This window comes from Sapajus apella, unplaced genomic scaffold, assembly GCF_009761245.1.
Source record: "Sapajus apella isolate SASKATOON/1434 unplaced genomic scaffold, GSC_monkey_1.0 scaffold10, whole genome shotgun sequence".
Lineage (NCBI taxonomy): Eukaryota > Metazoa > Chordata > Mammalia > Primates > Cebidae > Sapajus > Sapajus apella.
In genome coordinates, this window is record NW_022436950.1 from 23352364 (window position 1) to 23379228 (window position 26865).

General features: G+C 39.9%; 1 protein-coding gene across 1 annotated transcript in view; it reads right to left on the minus strand.

Annotated features, from left to right (window-relative positions):
- Nucleotides 1–26865, minus strand: part of XRCC5 (X-ray repair cross complementing 5) — a 95549-nt gene that overhangs the window by 45974 nt on the left and 22710 nt on the right. Inside the window, exons 9-14 of the mRNA XM_032278298.1 lie at nucleotides 26136–26248; nucleotides 24440–24502; nucleotides 19959–20096; nucleotides 19035–19125; nucleotides 16383–16516; nucleotides 8847–9040 (exon numbers count right to left, since the gene is read on the minus strand). Coding sequence (XP_032134189.1) covers nucleotides 8847–9040; nucleotides 16383–16516; nucleotides 19035–19125; nucleotides 19959–20096; nucleotides 24440–24502; nucleotides 26136–26248 — 733 coding nt within the window. The remainder of the gene's footprint in view (nucleotides 1–8846; nucleotides 9041–16382; nucleotides 16517–19034; nucleotides 19126–19958; nucleotides 20097–24439; nucleotides 24503–26135; nucleotides 26249–26865) is intronic.

Below are 26865 nucleotides of genomic sequence, written 5' to 3' on the forward strand. Positions count from 1 at the left end.
CAGTGTGGCCAGGTGCTTGTTACCTTGAAAAATGGATACTGGACAGGAACATGTGGTTGCTCTCATGAACATGGACTGTTTTTTTGTTGTTGTTGTTCATGTGGAGCAGCAGCAAAATCCTCATTTGAGGAATAAACTTTGTGCAGTTGTACAGTACAAATCATGGAAACGTGGTGGAATAACTGCAGTGAGTTATGAAGCTCAATTATTTGGGGTCACTACATACAGGCAGATGATGCTAAGAAGTTATGTCCAGGTCTTCTACTGGCACAAGTTCATGAGTCCCGTGGGAAAGCTAACCTGGCCAAGTACCGGAAAGCCAGTGCTGAAGTAATGGAGGTAATGTCTTGTTTTGCTGTGATGAACGTGCCAGCATCGATGAGGCTTATGTAGATCTGACCAGTGCTGTCCAAGAGAGACTACAAAAGCTACAAGGTCGGCCTATCTCAGCAGACTTGTTGCCAAGCACTTACAATGAAGGGTGCCCTCAAGGCCCCACAACAGCAGAGGAGACTGTTCAGAAAAGGTAGCTCCAGGGCTGGGCGTGGTGGCTCATGCCTGTAATCCAAGCACTTTGGAGGCCCAGGCGGGCGGATCACCCGAGGTTGGGAGTTCAAGACCAGTCTGACCAACATGATGAAACCCCGTCTTAGAAGGGGAAAAAAAAAAAAAAAAAAAGGTAGCTCCATAGCATCATATTCCTTCTGCTTCCTGCCTTTGGAACCTGCTTTGCTTGGTTATGCTGATTCTCCTTGGAATAACTGAAAGGAAACTTATACTACAGCCTGAATGAATCAAAAGGACTCACATGGAAGGATATACTAATTTTCTGATCTTTCCAGGTACAGGGATGTTGAAAAGCTGTGAAATGTGTATGAAAGTAAATTTTTCTTTAGATATAACTAGGGCAGGTTAGTGTTATCAACAGAAGGCAGAAGGTTGACTGAGCACTTTGTCATTGATAGCTTAATTCCTATCATTGTAACTTACTGTCTTGGCTTCTTCTATAAGGGTGAGCTTTTTAAAGGGGGACCTCAGGTATAGGGAGTTCAGTCATTCAAAATTCCTAATCACTTCTTAGCATATTATCACATATGGGCTGCACGAGGCCCTTCTCATTGTATTTTACTACTTTGCCCCTTCATAGTGATTTTGCCACTCTCTCTGCACCCCACTTACCCTCTTGTACCCACCAATATATCTGATATATCTTGGATGTGTATATATCTTTATAAGTTACATAGTACTGCTTTGTGTATGTGCTTTTTAATTACAAGGTGATTTTGTACTATTATGGATCTCATTCTTTTTCTTAATTTTCCTTCAATAGTGACCTTAGAGATCTGTCCATGTGGCTGTATTTACATGTAATTGATGGCTTTGATGGCTGTTACTTGCAGTATAATCCATGATATGGATCCACCATGTTTACAGACCATTTTCCCTAGTGAGGAGTTCAGTGGTTGAGTCTACTGTTGTACTGTAACAGTTTACATTCCCTCTTAGCAGGACACAGAAGTTCCTGTTTCTCCCATATTCTCTCCACAACTGGTATCACCTAATGTTTAAAAATATTTGCCAGTATAATGTTTTTCTGTTTTGCTTTGATTTACATTTATCTGATTACTAATTGAGATTGAAGATCTCTTCATACTTATAAGCCAGCCGAGTTTCTGCTTCGATGATTTGCTTATTTATAATCTTTGCCCATTTGTCCATGGAATAATTGAAAATTTATTTTTTGATTTGTAAGAGTTGCTTGTATATCCTAATTATTAGTTCCTTATCTTTTTTTTTTTTTTGAGATGGGAGTCTCACTGTGTTGCCCAGGCTGCAGTGCAGTGGCTATTCACAGATGTAATCATGGCTCACTACAGCCTTGAACCCTGGGCTCAAACGATCCTCCTGCCTCAGCCTCCAGAGTAGCTGGGACTACAGGTGTGTGCCATCATGCCCAGCTAATTTATATATTTTTTTGTAGAGACAGGGTCTCACTATGTTGCCCAGGCTTTTATATATATATTTTTTATTTTCTACTTGGTTATTGATGTGTTATAAAATGATAAATGGTTTTTTAAAATAAGTTCATTTTTATTTATTTTTTAAAAAAGAAAATGGTTTTCTCTAGATAGTTGGATTCTGAATAGATGCCTCTTTTTTTTCTGCTGATCTGGATTCCTTCATTTGTGTAAAAGAGTTCGACTTTCTGCTGAGGATAATGGGAGGCCATTAAAGCAAGGGCTTTTAAATCAGGGTCCAAAGACGACATCAAGGAATCTGTGAACTACCTGAAACTATATCCAAAGTTCAAAACTTAGTATGTTACAGCATTTTTCTGGGAAGAGGGTTCGTAGTTTTTGTACCAAGTGAGTCCACTGCACTCTCTCTCATACACAATTAAGAATCATTGCTTTTAAGAAGTTTAAATAAGAGAGTGATGCGATCAGATTTGTTTTTAAAAAAGTCACTCAGGTAGCAGCATGGATTAGAAAGGGGTAAGACAAAGATTAGGGAAATCAGTGAAGAGGTTATCTCAGTGAGGCAGGCTAAAGTGAGAAGGCCTACATAAAAGCGGTGGCAGTGGGCGATGCTACTAAGAGCTAACACTTCTTCTTAACGCTTACCATGTGCTAGTCACAATGTTAAGCAACAGCCCTATTATCAGTTAGCTATTATCAGCATCCTTTTACAAATGAGCAAACCAAGCCTCAAGAGTTTGAGCCCTTGTCTAAAACACAGTAAGGGGAAAGAACTAATCCTGTACTCAACCTTCCTCCCACCCGACCTCCTGGAAGGCAGGCATTTGTTATTGCCACTTGACACTGAGCAACTTGCCAATTTCAACTGCTTTTACGGGGAAATGCTTGAGTTTAGCTCCAAATTCAACCACAAAATCGATGCCATTAGCCACCAGACTAACCTTAAGTGAAAGAGTTAGATTTGAAGTAAATGTAATACAATTTGGCAAACCAATTAGACATAGAAGGTTAAAAAAAAAAAAAAAAAAAAAAAAAAAGGAAGACTCCCAAGAAATCAGGGGTCATTCACTGAAGTAGAGTAATAGCATGAAGAGGGGTTGGAAAGGAGCAGGAAGAAGAAAACAGAAAATAAAGTGATTTTTGGCATACTGAACTTGAGGGACCTACAGGCACCTTAGCTCTCTAGTGGATGGAATAGACGTGAGCTGAAGATAGATATTTAGTGGTTTTTGAAGCTCTGTATGTGAAATAAAAAAGAGGTCTTGGGACATGCATTGCTAAGGCAAAATGACATAGTTCGAAGTACAAGCTCTGGAGTCAGACTGCCTGCACTTAAATCCTTACTCCAACACTTACCAACTACTATATTGGGCAAGTTTCTCATCTTCTCTAATCCTGAGTCTCCTGAGCTTTAAGTTGGGGGTCAATAAAAGAATCTACTTCACAGGATGGCAAAGTGGGTCTAAACAGATAATGCATGTAAAACACTTAGCATCATGTAAAGCACTGAACATCTTAAGTCTTGAAGTCTGAATATAATTTCAGGTAGTTCACAGATTCCTTGATGCCATCTTTGGACCCTGATTAAAAACTCTTGCTTTAATGGCCTCCCATTATCTTAAGCATAAGTTCAATAAATACTTTTCTGAGGACAAATCCTACAGAACATCAACACAGGAACACACAAAAGCAGTCCCCAGACAAATCTGAGAAGGAGTTGCCAAAGACTGGAAAAAATCTAGAGAAGCCAAAGTTAAGACAATATATGAGTTTCAAGAAAGTAGGAATAATTGACCATGTCAACTGCTACAGAGATGTCAAGAAAGCAAAAAGACTGCAAAGCTGAAGTGAATTTAGCAGTCGGTGTCTTTTGAAAGATGAGTTTCAGGGATGTGGTGGGGGCAGAAGCTGGTGAGAATGAGAGCTATGAAAGGCTGCAGTGCATACTATTATTACAAGAGCGTAGCTTCTGGAAGAAAAGATAATAATTAGATTAGTAATTAGTGACAGGTTACTAATGAGAGGGAAGAAGCTGGGGGATTATTTTATTTTGTGTTAAATTTAACATGAGGGAAGAAAGGAGCTAGTCACAGAGACAGAGAAGCTAAAAATACAGAGTGAGAGAAGAAATTATTAGTGGCCTAAAGTACCAGATGGGGCAGAAAAGGGGATTCATCCTGGGGAACAAAGTAAGACTCTATCTTGACAAAATATAAAAAAATTAGCCGGGTGTGAGCTACTCAGGTGGCTACTGAGGATCCTCAAGTTGGGAGATCACTTGAGCCCAGGAGGTCAAAGCTGCAGTGAGCTGTGATTGTGCCACTCAACTCCAGCCTGGGTGACAGACAGAGATCGTCTCAAGAGCTAAAATTTAAAAAAAAAAAAAAGGAAAAAGGATCCAGGGCACAGGTAAAGGAATTTACTTTAGGCAGGATGAGATACTCTATTTCACTCAGACAAGAAATAAGGAAGGTAAATGCAAAAACAGTTATGTTTTTAGATAAGATGGGCCAGAAAACTGAGGAATTCCCACCTGATATGGTTAGGCTTTGTGCCCCACCCAAATTATTCTTTCCTTTTTTTTTTTTTTTTTTTTTTTTTAAAAAATACAGTCTCACTCTGTTGCCTAGGCTGAAGTGCAGGGGCGTGATCTCAGCTCACTGCAAACCTCCGCCTCCTGGGTTCAAAGCAATTTTTGTCCCTTAGCCTCCAGGGCAGCTGGATTACAGGTTTGTGCCACCACAACAAGATAATTTTTTAATTTTTTTTGTGGAGATGGGGGTTTCGCCATGTTGGCCAGGCTGCTCTGGAACTCCTAACCTCAAGCAATCCATCTGCCCCGGCCTCCCAAAGAAGCCCAGCTCAAATCTCATTTTGAATTGTAATCCCCAGGTGTTTAGGGAGAGACCTGGTGGGAAGTGACTGGATTATGAGGGGCGATTCCCCCAGGCTGTTCTTGTAATAGTGAGTGAATTCTCAGGAGATCTGATGGTTTTATAAAAGGTAGTTTCTTCTGTGCTAATACACACTTGCTCTCACCTGCCGACACATAAGACAAGTCTTTGCTTTTCCTTCGCCTTCTGCCATAACTGTAAGTTTCCTGAGGCCTCCTCAGCCACGTGGAACTGTGGGTCAATCAAACCTCTTTCCTTTATAAATTACCCAGTCTTGGGTATTTCTTTATAGCAGTGTGAGAACAGACTACTGTCATTGTCACTGCTAACATGCCAGGCACATGACTAGGATTTTTAAAATCATTTACTCCAAACACTGTGTTTTTACTATTTGCTAGGCACTTTGCTGGGTCCTGGGGACACAACAGTGAACAGCGCACACTGCTTGATTAACCCTCATGACAACTCTATGAGGCAGAAATTCCCATAATCCCTATTTTACTCATGAGGAAACTGAAGCTTTGAAAGGGTAAGTAACCTAAGCCTAAGGCCACATTGCAGGGCAAGGGGCACTGACTCATACTGGCCAACTCTGGAGTCTGAAGTCTTAACCATTAACCAAGTGAGGATGGTAAGGTCCATGCACCCTCAGCACATGAGGAGAAGTCTCAGTGGACCTGAAAAGAGCAGAAAGCCTTAGAACACCTGCATAGAGATAAACAGAAATCAAGGTCACGTATACATCAGCTGCACAAGCAGGATTAGACCTGAGATGTCCACATTCTCATGCAAGTTCTCTGTCCAAGGGAGGACATTTTCATTCCAAGGGTGTACAGCAACAGTAAGAGAGGCAATCTTTTTATATGACAAGGGTAATATTTAGTAGATTTGGGGACTACAGTGTCAAATGGTGGTCTTATCCTTTTAAAATGAAGAAATCACTTCTAACACTAAGTATTCAACAGGTCCAAGACAAACATCAGATCTTCTCAAAGGTTCAATGTTTTTATAGATATTATTATTATTGCTTTAGGTTTTGACTATTGCCTTCCCTTCAAATACATTCATGGGCCACAAAATGATGTTTTGGTCAACGAAGAGCCACACATACAACAGTGCTCTCATAAGATTTTAAGAAAACTGAAAAATTCCTATTGCCTTGTGACATCACAGCTGCCATGACATCATAGTGTAAAGCATTACCTTTTCTTCCTTTCTTTTTCTTTTTTAATTGAGACGGAGTCCCGTTCTGTCGCCCAGACTGGAGTGCAGTGGCATGATCTTGGTTCACTGCAACCTCTGCCTCCCAGGTTCAAGCAATTCTCCTGCCTTAGCATCCCGAGTAGCTGAGACTATAGGCACATGCCACCACGCCAGCTCATTTCTGTATTTTTAGTAGAGATGAGTTTCTCTACTAAAAATGTTGGCCAGACTGTCGAACTCCTGACCTCAGGTGATGTGCCTACCTCGGCCTCCCTAGGCATCTATTGTTAGATGTGTTTATATATGCGAATACCTCTTTGTTACAACTGCCTACAGTATTCAATATAGTAACACGCTGCACAGGTTTGTACCTTGGGGGCAATAGGCCACACCATATGGCCTAGGTATGTAGCAGACTCTACCATGTAGGTTAGTGTAAGTACACTCCATGACATTCGCACAACGAAATCACCTAACCATGCAGCCTAGGTGTGTAGTAGACTCTATCATGTGGGTTTGTGTAAGTATACCCCGTGATATTGGCACAACGAAGTCGCCTAACGACACGGTTGTAGGAATGTATCCCTACCATTAAGTGAAGGATAACAGTTGCTCAAAATGCTTAAATATCTGTGATTTCATTAATATCTCTTGAGATTTTTTTTTAGATGAAAAAATCTCATAAATGTAAAATTATTTCACCAAAATCATACTAAGTGAAAAAGCTGGAATGATTCCCAGCTCTTAAGATGACTAAACTTCCTAAACAGACATGTGTCCACTCCTGACCTCAGCTCCTCTCCCCTCCACTGGAAATATGTACCGTGGATCCAGAGATGATGAATATATACAAAAACACTGTGAATTGTTGGCAATTTTTTCTTTCCTTGGGGAAACTACCTCTAGAACTGACTGGAGCTTTATCATAAAAATTGAGGGTTTTTAGAACCTTGTAGAAGAGACTGAATCATTCTTCTTGAATACAGGAGGTACTCAATAAATATTTGCTAAACGAATCATTTCTGCAATTCTTAAAAACTAAGCTTTCTCAGAAGAGTAGAGAATAGGAGTATGAGCAACTGTGTGTGAGATACCTCTCAGGCCTCTGCAAGATTAACTTCGCTATGCTGCGAACCATTATGGGAGCAAAGAACTAGAAGTTCAGCACACCCAAGCTTCCAGAAGAGTGACTAGCAGGATCGGAGCCAAAAATGTAATCATAGCTGGGATCAAATGACAGAACAGCATCCTTCTGGGTCGGTGTGGTGTGCTTTTTTAACCAGCTAATTTACATTTTAATCAAAGGTAAGAGGAGAAATGGTCCATTTCTTTCCCACAACACCAGAAGGTAATCAAGATCATGGACTGGAGCTTTAATACACAGAGAGAGAATAGCCCTGTGACTGCAGTGAGACTAGAGCAAGGTGTCAGGGAAAGAAAAGGCCACAGACTTTTACTGAACTGTTTTAAAACACTAATCTAGAAGGTAGATAAGGATAGCAGAGGAAAGGTGAATTTTTAGGGCCAGTGTTCTTGTGTAGAACGCATGACATACTAAACAGAAACGAAAACCTCTCCAGGGTGTGTAAGGAATGCACATCATAAAATCTATCAAGAAACAATCTACCAAATTCCTTGAGAAATGGTCTTACAGGGGGTTGGGGGGGGGGGGAGAAAACCAAGTGCTTTTTTTTTTTTTTTTTCCAAATCCGACAAAAGCCTGGATTTTAACCTTTAGAAAGCCACAGAATGTGCAAAGCTTTCTATTCAGTTTAGACAGTCATTCTCTAAATCAATGATTTATAGAAACCTGTGAAGGTTTCTGGAAATTATTCAATACTTCTCCACTGGAGTATTTATAAATAAGCAGCTTTGTCAAGAAAGACAGTTGTGGAGAGAAAAATCAAAGAAAAAAGGGAAAAAAATTCATGGTTTAAAATCAGATCTCAAAATACAGCCAAAAGAAATATATAGATTATTCTGGCTTGAGAAAAAAAAATCACCAATAACTGGTTGACCTAAACCTGGTAGAACTAATTTTACATACTCAAATAATTCTGGATAAACAACAACAATGTCTTTTTTTCTGAGCAATAACAATTTCTTTTTTTATTTCTATTTTATTTTCTTTTTTTAGTTTTATTTTTGTTTTGTTTTGAATGGAAACTGACATAGACTGTGAACAGAAGAGGGAAAAAACCTAACAGCCACTTGTAAGCTTGATTAAAGGGTATATGAAAAGTACTTTGCAATCCTTAAACTACAAATACCTCCTGATTAGCACAACCAAGTACATCACTGATACACTAATAGAACAGCTAAAGAAATGATAATTTTTCACTCTCCTTCCCACTTTTCCTCCACAAATCTCAATGATAGGCCCAACACCTAATCTCCTGCCAACCAAAAACCTATGATCTTCAACACACTCATTCTTGGTACTTTACTTTAAAAAAAGTAACATTTAGCCTTAGATATTCAGAAATTTATCTAATTATATATTACATACAATTCACTGAGAATCTGAGGCTGATCAAAAAGTCATCAACCCAGAAGTTAGCTCTAAATCCAAGGTGAACAGCAAGGATAAAATATCACAGCAGACACATGTAAGAAATCAGTATTTCAATGCAAGGGCCAAATAGCAAAAGGCTTCTTCCTCCCACCTTTCTAATTCCACAGACCCCTATGTAACACCTCCAGAGCCACTCCACAATGACCACAAATCTTATGTACCCCAACGTTAAACGTAACTACACTGAGTACTTACTTGTCTTGGAAAACATCCTGAGCAGTTACTTGATCCTTTTTCTTGGCTTCAATCAGAGGAAAAAGGGTCTTTATTTTAGAGAGTGGAATCTGAGATTTCTTTGTCACCTCAGTGGGAGGATTCAGCATATTCCAAATATGCTGCTGAATTGGGGGCAGAGGCTCCCGGGGATGTAAAGCTCTGTGCAGCAGACACTGTTGGAAAAAGTAAGGATTTTAAAATACAGATGAAGACATATATGGCTTCTTTATATTTTCTGATCAGGGATCTTTAGTGTGGAAGGGCTATATGATTCATACCATATGTAAAAAATAACAAAGAGGATTCCCCCAGAACCGTCTTTGTTAGCAGGATATTGGTCAATACCTAAAACCCACTATAAAAACAGATCCAAGCCTAGCAGCAGTATCTTCTGCTCTGGACCTCCTGGAAAGGAGCCTCACCTTATAAAACACAAAATTCGCCAAAATACCTAATTCCAAGGTCTTCTGACAATCTGGGATTATAACTTTCTCATTATAATCCTTTGATCTCTTAACCATACTGTGCTTTCTCCCTCACTTAATCTTAGAGAATGCCATGTGGTGGATGAAACAGGTGGATACAGGGAAGCTGTCCATGCTCCGTGAGTCCCAGAGAGAAGTCTGCGAAAGACGTGAGAATACCGAGTTGTCCCCAAACTTTCAAGGGTGCTGAGTTTGCAGTTTTCTCCATGAGTCCATTTACCTTTTCCCCTCCCCACTGATATCACTCTTGCCCAGGCCCCACCGCCTTGCCCCTGGCCTACCACAATCACCTAACTGGTCTCCTGGCTTCTCCTTCTAATGTCTGACTGGAAGTGGTCCGAGAATGAACTGTTCACCATACCCTAGGAAGTCCTGACGTGGCCCTGCTTGCCTCCTCAATCATGTCACCAGCCACTGTTCTCCTCACTCACAACCACAATGGGCTGGGCTCCTCCTGCTTCGCTCATACATCAAGCTCATCCTACCTTTGGGGCCTGGGCCTAACACGCCCTCTGCCTCCTCTGTCTTTCCCTAGATTTTGAAAGAATTAGCTCTTCTTTAAAAAAAAAAAAAATAATAATTTTGGTCTTTGCTCAAATACAGCCTTAGAGAAGCCTTCCCTGACACTCTATACAAAGCAGCCCCTCCGCCCTCATCCTACCGCCCTGTCATTTTCCATCACTTCCCATATATTTTTTACAGCCTCCATTATCTAAAATTATCCATTCTTTAGTTTACTTGTTTTATTATCTAACCCTCGTCCTTAACAGTAGGGCTCTTCTCTTCTTTATTGCTGAATTATAAGCACCAAAAATACTACATGGCACATAATAAGCACCTGGTGGATAATGGCTGCAGGAATAAAGGGCTCTTTTCCAGGGCTCTAGCTGTTGACAGCAGTGCCAAGAAGCAACACCAAGGTGCCAAGATCAAGACCAGGGCAGGTTCTCCACTGCCCATGTGAGTGATGTTCTGCACAGCATGCCACTTCATTCAACCACCTATCCTGCCTTAAGTACACTATGCCAGGCCTTGGCCTGCCAAGAAAAGAAAATGCTCTAAAAGGAATATAGAAGTGGTAAGCAGTAAGATTAGATGTCATCAACTATCAGTTTATTGATGTTTTCCTTCCTTTGATAAAGATTAATTCCAAAATTAAGGTATTAACTATTCCCACTTTTAAACAACTTATAAATTTGTAATTCTAAACAAACAAACAAACAAAACACCAGGGAGCTGAAGAGCTCCTATAATTTCAAATTACTGTTCCTATCAGAAAGTGTATGATTTATACTATTCAATGGATTCCTTTCACTGAAGAAATGGAAGCTGAAAGTTTCTATTCTTAAAAAATTAAAGATGCTTAGGTTTAACAGTGAATATCATCCAAGAGTCAATGTCCCATAAATTTGGAAAACCCTGAGGTAGGAATTAAGAAACAGTTTCCTCCAGAAATTCCATGTGCTTCTTCCTGCATCCTCACCATATTTCAACCAGCAACCACAACTATTCCTTCTCCATAGCATAATCATTCATCTCAGATTTTCACTCCTGCTTCCTTCCCAAATACCTGACTTTCCCTTGAGCATCAATAACATAAGGCCTATTCAATGTAAAGCAGGATAATCCCAAAATTGTTTAAGCAAATCCAAAAGATCCCAAACTCTGTGAATCTACACCCCACCTTCTTATTATACGCATAATCCTTAATTCACAGTGCTCTCCCTTGGTTCATTAAAATATCTCAACAGCTTAGAAGGTCCTGAAGATGTAAAGCAGTAATCAAACACTCAACATGGCAGACTACCTCTCATAAACTCTTGAAGATTCTATCTGTGATATCTAGTTGACATTTCTTGGAAAAAAGCTAGACCAACCAATGAATAAATATCCTACCCAGCCTTCCTACTGAAAAACATTCCAGGTTTTCAGCATGAGCTCCAGGCAATCTTTTCAGTGTTATCATCCGTAAGTCAATTAACAAAGGATCTAAAAGAGATGTTCTGAAGTACGGACCTCTCTCTCATATTTCCTGAAAGGTCACATTTTATGAAAATTAAGCTAAGTGAGACACTTATAAAATTCATTCAAGTAAAAATTCCCAATGCATGAAAAAAATGGGATTATGAGAAAGTGACATTTCTGAGTAACTGAGAAGCTGAGATCACAGTTCCTGACCTATTTACTTCTTTTAAGCAACTGTTACTAAATGTGATTTTTACAATTTGAAAAAGATTAGCTCAGAAGTTACTAATATTCTGATTTAAGCAACACTGTAGCAATTATTTTAAAAGTGGTTTTAACTATATACTTGATAAAAGATATATTTTCAGCATTTTTTCAAAATTAGAATTAAATTAACCTCTTGCTTACAAATTGATTATTAATCTCTCTCTCCTCCCAGCTCGTGTACCCTTAGCTGTAGGTATTTCATTCAAAAAGAAAAAAAGAAGTCTTCTTGGGTCCCACATCCTCATAGTGCTTATTGTATCCTCTTTCTGTCTCCCTTCATCAGGAAGTCTTTCTCATCCAGGCATTGTAACCTGGCTTGCAGAACATTACTCAACAGATTCTGTGCTCAAAATCTTCAAACTGGACTACAAATTCCTAAAGACTCTTTGCTAAGCTCACCTCTACTCGCCACTGTGCATGTGACTTGCAATTCTTTCCTTTCCAACTCTTTTCTTCCTGTGCCTTCCAAGATGCATTTCTCCTAGTTTTCTACCTCACTGACTTTTGTTGGGTGGTGGAGGTAGGAGCATTTGGTTTTGTTTTTAACAGCCCTTTTCTGTATGTCTAATTATTCACTCCTGTGTTGGGGTTTTGTTATTTTGTTCTCTCTCTCTCTCAGTCAACGTGCTCTCCCAGACGATCTTACTATTCACTTGTCCTTCTGCCTCAATGAGGACTTTCAAATCCATGCATTTAGACCTGACTTGTCTTCTGGGCTCTGCAACCCTGTTTCCAACTTCCCACTGACTGTCTCTACAGAGATATCCAATAGATTTTCTCAAATTTAACACTTGTGAAAATCAATGAATTATCTTTTCCACCTGCTCATTCTGTATTCCTTATCATACTGAACGGTGACATCGTCTTTTCAGTCACCCAAGCTAGAATCCTGTTATCTTCAATTCCACTTGGTTTTCCATCACTCACTCCAGTTCTATCTACCGTACCTTCTAAATGCCTTAAGAATTGATTCTCCTCTCTACTCTCTCCATCAATGCTTTAACTCTTAAGGCTTCAAGTGGGCCACTACAAATTCTTTAATAATTACCCACTGCCATAAAATCCAAATGACTGAGTGTGGCATACAAGGTATTCACCACCTACCTACCACTTACCTTCTCTGTCACCTTTTCCACTATTTGCCATAGAGAACTTACTCTGCAGCCAAAAAGAACTGTTTGCGGATCCCTAGACACATCCTACCTCTTCAGATTTTCATGTTTTTCCACGTTATTTCTTTTGCATGGCATACTCTCCTTACAACATGCATGTACGTTCTTTTTTTCTTTTAAAACTCTGTCCGGCCGGGCGCGGTGGCTCAAGCCTGTAATCCCAGCACTTTGGGAGGCAAAGGCGGGTGGATCACGAGGTCAAGAGATCGAGACCATCCTGGTCAACATGGTGAAACCCCGTCTCTACTAAAAATACAAAAAATTAGCTGGGCATGGTGGCGAGTGCCTGTAATCCCAGCTACTCAGGAGGCTGAGGCAGGAGAATTGCCTGAACCCGGGACGCGGAGGTTGCGGTGAGCCGAGATTGCCCCATTGCACTCCAGCCTGGGTAACAAGAGCAAAACTCCATCTCAAAAAAAATAAATAAGTAAAAAAAATAAAACTCTGTCCGAATGCTAATTCCTCAGCAAAGCCTTCCTTCAGTCATTCATTTGCAAAATCTTTTTCTTCTTATTCTCATTCTCATGGTGTTTTCCCACCACTGTTGTAACTACTGGTTTTTTTGTCTCTCTACTTTTCTCATTCTTCTAGAGGGGTCTATAAAAGAAGCAAGCTTACAGTATCTTCAGTATGTGGTCCATTGTTAGTACTCAATACATATTTGTTTGCTTTTGTTTTTTTGAGATGATTTTTTTTTTTTTGCCTTTTTTTTTTTTTTTTTTTTTTTGAGATGGAGTTTCACTCTTGCTGCCCAGGCTGGAATACAATGGCGCGATCTCAGCTGACCGCAACCTCGGCCTCCCAGATCTAAACAATTGTCCTGCCTCAGCCTCCCAAGTAGCTGCGATTACAGGTATGCACCACCACCACCGGCTAATTTTGTTATTTTTAATAAAGACAGGATTTCTCCATGTTGGTCAGGCTGGTTTTGAACTCCTAACCTCAGGTAATCCGCCTGCCTCAGCCTCCTAAAGTGCTGGGATTACAGGTGTGAGCTACTGTACTTGGCCAATATTTGTTTTTTTAAAAAAGCTTACGTATCCTAGTGAAGACAGTTCTTTATACAGATAAGCCATATTAAAAAGTCTCCCCCACAAAACAAAGTAATAAAAATCAAAGCCTGTGCTTGCAGCAGCTTTGAAATATAAAAATGCCTGCATTTATGGCTTGTATCTGTTTGTTATTCCAAGACATATTTATTAAAGATAAATACAACCTACCTAAATAAGTCTGCAAAATATTATTAATAGAAGTTTCTCTTTTCCTCCATAGTGAACCATTTTGGTAAGCTTTCAGCTGGCCTGCTCTTCCCTTCCCTACAAATGGCACAAGGCTTTAGGTCTTCAATTAAACTTACCAAAAAGCACCAAAGGATTTTTATATCTGTAATATATACTTCATTACACTTAGCATGCTGAAGTACAGATGGTCTCTGGTTTATGATGGTTCAATTTACAATTTCTCCACTTTACAACAGTGTGAAAGCGATACTCATTCAGTAGAAGTCAGTAGGACACTTGCAATGCTGGGCAGTGATATCAAGCCACAGCTCCCAAGGGCAAACAACCTTCACGCTACAGTGCATGATGCTGCCAGACGATTCTGCCCAACTGTAGGCTAATGTAACCGTTCTGAGCACATTTAAGGTGGTGAGGCTAAGCTATGACAATTGGTAGGTTAGGTGTAGTAAATGCATTTTCAATTTATATTCTCAAACTGGATGGGGTTACAGGCATATATCCCTATTATAAACTGAGGGGCAATAGTATTCAGAGTCAAGTCTTTACATGTTAAGCTTCATATTTGTAATTTTAGAACAAGATTTTTTTCACTACTTAAAGGAATTATAAGTGTCAAAAAAAAAAAAAAGCTGTTTCTTTCAAGTAAAGGACTCCTCAAATCACAAGCCCCAACAGAGACTTCAGTTAGTTACACGTTTCATGAAGGGAGTCAAAAAGGAAAATGGTCTCTCCAGCACATGACCAGTTACTCCCAACCCACAGAAGAGAGTCCTCTACTCTGTGATCAACAGTTTGCCTAAAAAAGCTGCTTATGCTGGGCGCAGTGGCTCACGTCTCTAATCCCAGCACTATGGGAGGCTGAGTGAGATCACTTGAGGTCGGGAGTTTGAAACCAGCCTGACCAACATGGAGAAACCCTGTCTCTACTAAAACTACAAAAATTAGCCAGGTGTGGTGGTGCATACCTGTAATCCCAGCTACTCGGGAGGCTGAGGTAAGAGAATCGCTTGAACCCAGGAGGCAAAGGTTGTGCTGAGCTGAGATAGTGCCATTGCACTCCAGCCTGGGCAATAAGAGCAAAACTCAAAAAAAAAAAAAATGCTGCTTATGAGATTTTTTTAGTTTTACGGGGGCTCAGAGAAGCCTATGTCCTGCTGTCATCAGCTTAATCCAGGACTGGAATATTCCTTTCTCCTTCAACCTTAATCTAGCCCTCTCCTTCCTCAGCATAAGTCAGCTCTCTTGTCAACTTCCCCAATTTACCTTAATCCAATCTGTCTTCCAATTTCTTTAGCCTAAGATACAGAAACAGATTTTTGATATTTTCTGTATTTTAGTTATCCTTTAATAATTTCACAGTATAACCTCTTTATCTGACCCCTATGCTACCTTTAATTATGAAATTTTTGAGAAATGTGGCACTAGAACAGTTCTTCTCTAACAATAGTTATATTATGATAGAGCTCATATAAGCTCTCCTATTTTAATATAAAAAACAAAGAAAAGGGTTATTTACATACAATGCAGGAGAAACACCTCAAAAAATATAAATGAGGTATCTGGCTGGGGGCAATGGTAGACAACTACAGGGCCATCTACTCAGAAGGCTGAGGTGGGAGTAATGCTTGAGCACAGGAGTTAAAGACCAACCTAGGAACCTGTCTTTTTTTCCCCCCCTTTTTTTTTAGACAGGGTCTCACTGTGTCGCCCAGGCTGGAGTATAGGGCATGATCTCAGCTCACTCCAATCTCCATCTCCCAGGTTCAATCAATTCTCCCACCTCAGCCTCCTGAGTAGCTGGGATTACACGTGCATGCTACCATGTCCAGCTAATTTTTGTATTTTTTGGTAGAGACAGGGTTTCACCATGTTGGCCAGGCTGGTTTTGAACTCCTGATCTGAAGCAATGCACCGGCCTCAGCCTCCCAAAGTGCTGGAATTACAGGTGTGAACCATTGCATCTGGCCAAGAATCTGTCTAAAATTTTTAAAAATTAGCCAGGAATGGTGACATGTGCCTGCAATCTCAGCTGTTCAGGAGACTGAGGCAGGAAGACTGCTTGAGCACAGAAGTTTGAGGCTGCAGTGAGCTAAGATCACAACACTGCACTCCAGCATGCGCAACTGGCCTTCCTGTATTTTTATTTTTCAAGTAACCATCTTCCAGAAAAAAAAAAAAGCAAGCATTCTAACTTTATTTTTCTAAGAGCTCAGAATCTTTTTACCTTTTGAAGTAAGAAGAAGAAGATGTTATTCTTCCATTAAATAGAGCAAATGGGGCCTTCAGAGAATAAAGACATTTATTTAGGACTGGCCAATTACCGTAATTATGCACTTAGCTCTTTCATTTAAAATGAATATGACTTGTTTATCTTTCCCCTCTCACCTGGAATAATCTCTGAAATCGAGGATTTGGGATTTTGGTGGTTGGAAACATGTCTTCAAGGGTGTTTGTCTTCTCATCTTTCTTTGCCAAGCTCATGGAGTCAATCAAAGCATCAACAGCATTCAACTGTGCCTCTTAAAAATAAACAGAGAAGCAGAAAGAAAAATTATTATTTCTATTATTCTCCACTAAAACAAATGCTTTCTATGTATAGCTATCCACAGCAATACTGGCAGGTTATACAGTCCTAGCCCTGCCAAAGTATTCTCTATCTATGCACATATTTAATCCAAGTCTTGATTTTCTTTGCCATGAAAAGATCTTGACTGATTGATTAGATTCCAGTTCTACCATTCAGTGAACCTTTGACAATGGAGTATCAGATGAAAAGCAAGAGAGTTTGTTTCAGAGGAATACAGCCATATAAAAACCAATCTCTATATGGAGACTGGAACAAAGTATTTAGTATCCATCGAGCTAATATTTTAAAAACTAATAATTAGCTAAAGAAGAAAAACATTAAAAAGAAAAAAAAATCTCTGATAATGAAGCATAAGCCTTCTAAGGACTTAATACAACTTTTATCAGAGTACAGCACCTTGACAGGAAGACACCATTGGATCAGAGTGAGCTTACTCCTTCACAATTTACCGAGGCAGAATGAGCTTCCATGACACTAATCACACCTGCATACATGTCTTACCCTATTCCTTTTAAACCCTCAAGCTCCATGAGAGCAGAAATATGATATCCTCTTTCCTTAGGTCTCTCCTAATACCTAACAGAAAGCAAGTGCTCCTCAATAAAAATCTACCCCATCAATAAAAATGGCACGGGCCAAAGCAATATGGATGAAAGGCAAAAATACTTCTGCCTAAACTACCGTGTGTAACTTTCATTTTGCTGGTTCACACAGCAGTTTAGCTGCTGAACCTCAGGTACTATTTTTGGAACACTGGCAGTCATCAAAGGTGGAAAAGAGTAAGCAGTTCCTAAAGTACATTATAGGGGCTGGGCACGGTGGCTCACACCTGTAATCCCAGCACTGTGGGATGCCAGCACTTTGGGAGGCCAAGGTGGGTGGATCACGAAGTCAGGAGTTCAAGACCAGCCTGACTAACATGGTGAAACTCCATCTCTAAAAACAATACAAAATTATCTGGGCGCAGTGGTGTGCGCCTGCAGTCCCAGCTACTTGGGAGGTTGAGGCAGGAGGATTGCTTGAGCCAGAATTGGCTGTGTCCCCAGCCAAATCTCAACCTGATTATATCTCCCAGAATTCCCATGTGTTGTGGAAGGGACCCAGGGGGAGGTAATTGAATCAGGATGGGCCAGTCTTTCCCATGCTATTCCCACGGTAGTGAATAAGTCTTCTTCACTATCAGATCATGGGTTTATCAAGGGTTTCTGCTTTTGCTTCTTCCTCATTTTCTTTCGTCGCCACTACGTAAGAAGTGCCTTTCACCTCCCACCATGATTCTGAGGCTTCCCTAGCCATGTGGAACTGTAAGTCCAATTAAACCTCTTTTTCTTCCCAGTCTTGGGTATGTCTTTATCAGCAGCGTGAAATGGACTTATACACATGGAATTTGAGGCTGGAGTGAGCTATGATCACACTACTGCAATCCAGCTGGGTCATAGAGCAAGACCCTTTCTCAAATAAACAAATAATTAAATCAAATATTCTACTCATTTAAATTTTGGGATTATCAGGAAGTAGACAGAGAGTAATACTATATATAACACAGTGGCAACTTTTATACACTCAGGTCCATGCCTACCTCCACCGTGATGCAGACTCATTTATTTACAGAAGGAAGGTAAAGACACAGGCCCTAGGGAACCATCTGATTCTTGGCCTTTTTACAGCACACTACTCCCAAAGGGTCTAGCCAAAATAACAGAAAGAATTGAGTTCCAAGACTCACTTCACAATTCCCTAATCCTGTATTAACACAGACGGTGCATTTAAACTTGTAAACTAAAACATCTACTCATTATTTGTTGTTCTTTTTGGTATATTTTCTACTTCTGCTCACTACTATATTTTATAATAACTGTTTTAAATGATAGGCTCTCTACAAGACTGGACCTGTGGCTGTAAGAATCATTCTGTATAGCATCATGACATTTGCAGGCAGATGCTCAATAAGGTCCTTTCTCATCAAGCCTGAAGTAACTCCTAAAAGCCAGAAATCAGTAACAATGAGACTTGGACTGTTGCAGCAAACTATAAAAACAGGTCAAAGAGAAAAGTTAATCTTCAGCCCTGTCACTTTTCATTTCAAAGCTACATCAGATCTTATGCAGAACACTAAAGCCAAAGGTTTCATACTGCTCAGATTCACTTTAGCAGGGGTAAGCTCTGCTCACCACTAGAGATGGACATCCATTACCATCAAGGTCCCCCCTAGGTACACGCTCCAAGGCAAAACCTAGACAGTGTTTGGCGAGTCTAGGGCAAACCTATCCCTACTACTGGTAAAACACCAAGTAAACCACTTTCATCGTTACTGTGTGTGAGTGTATGATTGGAAATCCAACTAATTGCACCCTGTCAACATCTGGCCCCAATCAACAACTGCAGGCAGGTAACTGCCCAAGAACAGTGTGTGTAGAGACAATGAGTGATCTAAATGGAAACAAACTCACCAGTGGGAGCGTATTTCTTACTGTTTTTCAAGGATGAAAACATGTATTGCCGCAAGTCTTCCATGAAAGGCAGCTGCACATACACCAAACACTAATGAGAAAGAAAGGGGGTAAAAACAGAAAAGACCAAATTAATGAAAAAATACAAAACTGATCCCCAATTCTGTCAAAGTGGCGTAACAGAAATATTTCAAAAGTCAGACAGCCAATTCTGGTACATGAAAAGTAAAGTGTTTTGACGTCTGCTATTGGCTGTTCATAACTGCAAACAGTATAAAGAACATTAAACATAAGAGAAATGTGTAAAAGAATGACTCCTAAAGGACTGCTATAAATTGCATGACCAATATAACACATGAGAAGACTGGGGTCATCAGAAGGTTGACCTGGAAGTCAAGATAGGTGCCTTCTCTTTCCAGTAAGTTCTCTAAGACAGAAGAAACAGTAAGGAATTTAGAGCTGTATTTTACATAGGAGAGCCCTAAATAAACTGTTTCACAAGGATCACAACAAAACCACATCCTCAACCTTTATTCACAATTCTCATTTGTAAAATGAAGGTAATTTCTCTTTCCATTTGGTTTCAGCAAGTCAAAAAGGATGAGAACCAAAAAGGCCATGGTGAACGTTTATTGATTAGATTCTTCTAATTTAAAAAGATTTCCATAATACTTAATAAAAAGAGTCTAATAATACTTTACAATTATGTATACTTTTTGCTCTAACTGAAAGTGTGGTTCACAGACCAGTATCAGCATTTCTCGGGAGAAACAGAGAATCTGGGCCCTACCTCAGAACCACAAAATCAGAATCTGCATTTTAACAAGATCCCCAAGTAATAACTATGCACATTAACAGCTGAGAAACACTGCTTAGAATAAAGGAACTGAAGGAAAAAAATAACATTAAGACTTTGGGTTTTACCTCATAGTTATGTTTGATATGAGGAAAAGCCACGCCGACTTGAGGATTAGCTCTTTTGTCATAAGCATATCGAACTATAGCCACCATGTCTAAGTCGTTCAAAGCATGAATCAGGGAGGAGAGTGCAACTGCTGCTGCCTGGTAAGAAAGATGGATGTATTAACGTATAGTCAACATGTGAGAGTTTTCACAACAGAACTAAATACTTGAAGACTGTTATTTGCTTTCTTTCCATTACACACACACACACACACACACACACACACACACACACACACACACACACTCTCTCTCTCTCTCTCTCTCTCTCTCTCTCTCTCTCTCTCTCTCTCTCTCTCACTCTCTTTAGGTGCCCCCAAGAGGAACTGCACACACTTGCTTTGATTACATTTACTGTAACTCTTCCGGGACTTAACCTCATTAACTAAATCCTCTACCTTACTGCCCCAACCTTCCTTCTCTAAATTTATATCCTTACCCTAAAAATAAACTCATCTCAGCTCTTCTAAACAAAATCCTTTCTTTGTACCTCCCTCTCCATAAACTGCTATCAGTATCTTTCCTGTCTTGACCTCTGAATTTCATAAAGTAATAGTCATGCTGTTTCTACTGCTTAGTGCATAATTATTCTTTAGTCTAGTCCAGCTATTGCCCCACTACCTTACTGAAATTCTCCGTTGAAGTCGCCCATCACCTCCTAATTGCCAACTCCTTGGTTCCCAATTATTTTGTGTAACAGTAGCATCTCACCATTCTGCTGTCTCCATACTTTCCCCTTCCTTGGTTTCAGAAACAACATTCTCCCCTGATTGTTCTCTTTTCCCCACCCATTTTCAAATTCTACTTTAGGCCTTTCCTCCTCTTACTCAAAAACTCTGAGTTGATCAATCAAAAATCTATACACTCATTTTTAAAATTCTCCTAAGATCTACACTTAGATTGCCTACTACCTGGTGGATATCTAACATGGCATCCTCAGGTATCTCAAACTGTTCAGAATGAACTGTTCACATTCACCGCAATAAAACTAAAACCTACGCTTACTATCTTTCCCCCTCATTCTCCTCTGGGATTCCCTATTTCCATTAACATCATCACCGAATCAACCAAACTGGAAACCTCAGTCTTTGATAACGTCACCACACCATTCTCATCCTTCGCTTTTTTTTTTTTTTTTTTTTTTGAGATAGAGTCTTACTCTATCCCCAAGGCTGGAGTACAGTGGTACAGTCTCAGCTCACTGAAGTTTCTGTGTCCCAGGTTCAAGCAATTCTTGTGCCTCTTGCATCCCAAGTAGCTGGAATTACAGGCACATGGCATTGTACCCAACTAACTTTGTATTTTTCGTAGAGATAGGGTTTTGCCATGTTGCCCAGACTAGTCTCAAACTCCTGACCTCAAGTGATCCACCCACCTTGGCCTGTCAAAATGCTGGGATTACAGGCATGAGCCGCCATGCCCGGCCTCATTCCTTACCTTTAAGTGTTCACGAAACTCTACCAATTCTATTTCTATACTGTCTGTCAAATCCATCTCTTTCCTCATAGCCTCCTCTGTTCACAGAGCTCATCATGTCACTCCCTTTCAGTGGTTCCTCTATTCTGGTCTCACTGAGATGATCACTGATTTGAGGCAAGACTCATACTTGGCCTTTGCTCATACCACTTCCTCCTAGCTCGAATGCTCCTTACTAATCTCTGGCTCTCCAGCTTCTAATCTTTTCTCAAGGCTTAGTAAATTGATACCCTCTCCATTTCAAATTTACCTTGGTCAGCTCTCTCTCTGCAGAACTCCCAAAACACTACGTACTTTTCTCAGTATCATGGTTAACTCTACCAAAGTTAAAAACCTATGCCCTCTCAGCCATGCTGCTGTAAAAACAAAACAAACAAACAAACAAAAAACCTATGACCTCAAGACCTGCCCATTAGAATCCTGTACAGATTTCATAACAAAATCATTACTTTTTCAGTTCAATTCAAAGATTCTTTTACTTAGTGCCTATTCTTTGCCAGGCACTATCTTGAGCCCTGTGAAAAAACAAAGATGAGTCCTTGACCTCACTGAGCTAATACATTCTTTATTAGCAGAAATGAGCTATGTAGCAAATACGGAACATTTTTGTTTGATAGTTTTTATTTGTGTGTCTTTGACAGGACCAATTAGGACATTTAAAAGAAGGAAGGGGCCAGGCTTGGTGGCTCACACCTGTAATCTCAGCACTTTGGGAGGCTGAGGTGGGTGGATAACCTGAGGTCAGGAGTTCAAGACCAGCCTGGACAACAAGGTGAAACGCAGTCTCTACCAAAAATACAAAAATTAGCTGGGTGTGGTGGCAGGCGCCTGCAATCCCAGCTACTTGGGAGGCTGAGACAGGAGAATAGCTTGAATCCAGGAGGCGGAGGTTGCAGTGAGCTGAGACTGTGCCACTGCAGCCTGGGCAACAAAAAGCAAAACTCCAACCCCCCTAAAAAAAAGGGAAGATGGGGCTGTGAATGACTGCTACATGATAAGACAATACTACACCCATGTATAACTCAACTAAAGCTCCATTTCCTTCCTTTCTTTTCTCCCCCTTGTTTTCTACACCCAGTGCAAATCAGCACATAAAAGTATATTCTCAATACAAGAAATTATATGGTAATGACAAGAGAAAACTTTTTTAAAGGGAATTATCCAAAGAATCAGAATATTTGAGCTAAAAAACCCAACAGTATTCATGTAGTTTTGCATGTGACTCGTGGTGATAAAGATTCTTCTTGTAAACTTACAGAAATGGAGATCTGACAATCTTACAAGAAAACCATCCATTTGGAGATAGTAATCCTTGTTGACAAAATAATTCTTCAGCTTGAACAAAAACCAGCACCTGCTGTTTGCAGTTCACCCCTCTGATATGAAGCAGTTTAATTTCTATTCTACAGGATAATTCTCCAAATGCATGAAGAATGCTATTATGTCTGTCATCCCTCCTACTCCCCTGCCTACCTACACAAGTCGTCTCCAGGCATTTTTTTTTTTTTTTAACTGGGAGTCCTCATATGACATCGTTTCCTTACTCTCTTGCTTATCTCATAAGCTCTAATTAGGCATTATCATTTTCTGACTGCATCAAAAACTAACACTAGAGAGCATCCCTTTGCCATTAGGAGATAAATTTTTTTTCCTTAGTTACCTCAAAGTGATCCTATGAAATACAGAAATTAGTGTTTGTATAAGGCCAGATTTGAATCACGAAATCCACAAGGCTGCCATTAGCTAGCAAGTCTACTTAATTATCCAACACGTGTGTCTCAACACAGCTTTGTGATTCCTCACTGCATAGCCAGCAAGTCTCAAGAAGTGATCAGAATGTTCTTTGTGTAAGAACAATAGTGGAAGTTAAAACTACAGCAGAAGCCAGGAAATGGTGGTGCACACCTGTAGTTCCAGCTAACTGGGAAAACAGAGGTGGGAGGATCACTTGAGCCCGGGAATTCCAGGCCAGCCTGGGAAACATAATGAGATACTGTCTCTTAAAAAACAAAATGAAATAAAACTTCAGCTAAGTCGTGGTTTGACAGTATCTACCAGACTTACATGATTCCCAACAGGATTTGATTCAGGAGAAATCCATGAACTAGGATTCTCAAATTTGAAGATTCACGTATGCTAATATTGTGCTCTAATAATTCATTCAGTACAGGGTAGAAGCCAAACATTTTCTTCTCTTAACTGTTCTGAGATAATAATGGAATACCCATCCACTACATCAGCAACCAGCTACCTTCCAGAAGTGAGGAGAAAAAGAGAACTATACTAGTTATACCACCAGCCTGCCCCCACCCCAAACAAGCCTTCTACATCCAGTTAATTAATTGCAAATGCAAAAACTTCAGGAACTTGGAAACCTGCATAAGGTGACTTAAAGAGACAGTAGATTGCAATCTCCCAGTTTACATCAACATCTCCAAGAAAAGTTACTTGTGACTTGGAGATCAAATAGAAAATATTTACAGAAAGGGCAGATGCGAGCGTAGAATGCTGCAGTCATGGGCTGTTAGAGAAAAACTAGGCTGAAAACAGAGTATCTTGGCGAGGCAGGAAACAAGTGCCAAGAAAGGAATAGTGGAAAGACACCTTTCTTCAATGACAAAAGCAGTCTAGCGAGTCACTGAAGTGTACGTCCAGGATGCTTATAACACAAAATGTCAACCTGACCCCGACCCTCCTTAATATTTGACTGCGAAATTCCCATACCTAAATGCAGTTGTTCAAAATGTTTTTAATGCTTCCTTGGTCTCCATGTCATCGGGTCTTGTGCTCATGCTAACACAAACTCATTTACCATTTCTCCATTTTCAGTTAAAGATTAGTGGATTTTCCCACTCCTACTGCAAGAGTTCATGTCACTTTAAACTATAAAAGCCCCAAACAACACGCTTTCATAAAATTACAATCCAATTCTGTAGCACTACCTCAAAGACCTGCTGCCAACTCACCTCATCATCTCTTGCTGCAAAGACCTTTAGAACTTGATTTCCCATGAAGAATCTTCTCTGAACCTACAAGAGTAAGAGAGGAAAAGAATTGGTTTTGATCCAAAATAAGTAATATGTATAACCATAATGCTACATATTGCTAAGAAATTCCATTCCAAACCCTCTTACTGAAAAACATTCACAGATACTAAAAACATCTTATTACCTGAAGTTCAATTCAACTCAACACAACAAATACCTGAGCACGTGTCCAACATTGCCTGAGTACTATAAACACAACAGTGAACAGAATATAATCCTGCCCTTGAGGAGCTTCAATAGATAAATATGAAATTAACTGCAGTGCAGTACTACAGTCCAGGGTTACATGGTGATCTAATGGCACATAAGGAGGGCACCAAGCCTGGTCATGAGGGATCAGGGAAGGTTTCTGCAAATGGTGACACCTAAGTCAAGACTTGAAAGGACAAATAGGAACTAAGAGAAAAGTCTGGGCACAAGCATTCCAGGCAGGGAAAATAGTATGAATAGTAGTCTGGAGTGCCGTAAAACCACAGTACATTTCGGAAACTGCTCTTGTAGTAGTACAGTGCCACTGTGTGAGGGGAAAGGTGAAAAATTACAGAGATTAGCAAAGATCAATCAGATCATGAAGTCTCCTAAGAACAAAAGTTAAGTGGTTTGCATTTCCTCCTAAGAGTTGCGATGCGGCACTGATAATTAGTAAAGGGGCCTGAGTGAAGAATTAGAGGGGAAGGGTTGAAAGCAAGAGAAATTAAATAAAAAATGAGGACTACATGTCTCTCCCCACACCCTCTTAAATTCAATTAACTTATCTAGCACAGTATCAAGAGGGGTCAAGACAGCTCTACTAGTATCAGATTAGAAAACGAGTATTGAAGAGTTCTGAAAATCATAACCACCTGCACTTATCTACCAAGATCAACTTCTGTCTGATCCATGAAATCTGGAGCCTGGGGTTTATTTTTAAGAACATGCCATGTGCTGTATTGGGCAGTGTTTCTCATGCATTTTTATGCCCTCTCATCTCTAGAGTTAACACATTATGAGCACTTTCACCATAACAGCAATTCAAGACTGAGTCTCAAAAGGTATGAGGATTAGGCCTACATAATTTACATACCCCTCATCTCCACTTCCATTCCCCAACGAAAAACCATCCTATTATTTTTAGTTTGCTAGACTCATACACATTTACTTAACAGCTCTGAACCTCAATTTCCTAATGTATAAAATACATAGCATGGCAACACTAACCCTCAGACTACATTTTAGAAAAATTAAAAGGGAAAAAAATGACGCTCAGCCAGGCGCAGTGGCTCATGCCTGTAATCCCAGCAGTTTGGAAGGCCGAGGCAGGTAGATCACCTGAGGTCAGGAGTTCGAGACCAATCTGAGTAACATGGTGAAACTCCATCTCTACTAAAAATACAAAAATTGGCTGGGCTTGGTGGTGGGCGCCTGTCATCCCAGCTACTCGGGAGGCTGAGACAGGAGAACAGCTTGAAACCAGGAGGCGGAGGTTGCAGTGAGCTGAGATCATGCCACTGCACTCCAGCCTGGGCAACAAGAAGAAAACTGTAACTTAAAAAATAATAAATAAATAAAATGGCCAATCAGAAGCACACCATTTCAAGTAACAGGAAAAAGCTCATTATTTTGTTCACAATTGTACCTGAGAAGATTTACAAAATCCCAAAACAGAGAAGCACTTCCCCTCCGATTTGTATTTCATTTGTTCCTCATCCACTTTAGAGAAAGGAACTATATCACTTCCATAGCGGAACCCTGGAAAAAAAGAGAAGAGCATCTGTTAAGCATATGGGGCCTCATTTTCTTCAAGCTGAAATTAGCTCTGTGCATACATTAACAATACACGCACATGCCAGAGCAAGCCTCCATCTTCTATTCCCCGGAATCAGATTACTGCCTCTTGTGATCAATGGTGAAAAAGCAGCAGCAGATACACAAACCACATATACGATACAGAGACGATTAAAATCTAATTACATTTTTTAAAGTAGCATCTTTTGCAATCTAGTTATCTTAATGATTACCCAGCCTAAAAGAAAAAATGTGGCAAATGTAATGTACTAGTTAGTCTCCAAAGATAAACCATGGTTGACTAAAGTACAGCACGATTTCTAAACATAAGAACGCATTATTCAGAAACCTAGAGACCCACAAAGAAAAATGCCCGCAGGAAATTTTCAGAACAAAATGTTCTCAAAAATGCATGCTGTTGATATGCAATGCCTGACAGAAGAATCTAAAACTCTTCCGTTTGGAAACATTCAATTGATAAGTTGCATATTTTTCTATATTTAAATTTATTTTATTTCCGGGATTTGATTGTACTTTTTTCTTTTTAATTACACAGGATATTTATATAAAGACAGGCTCTT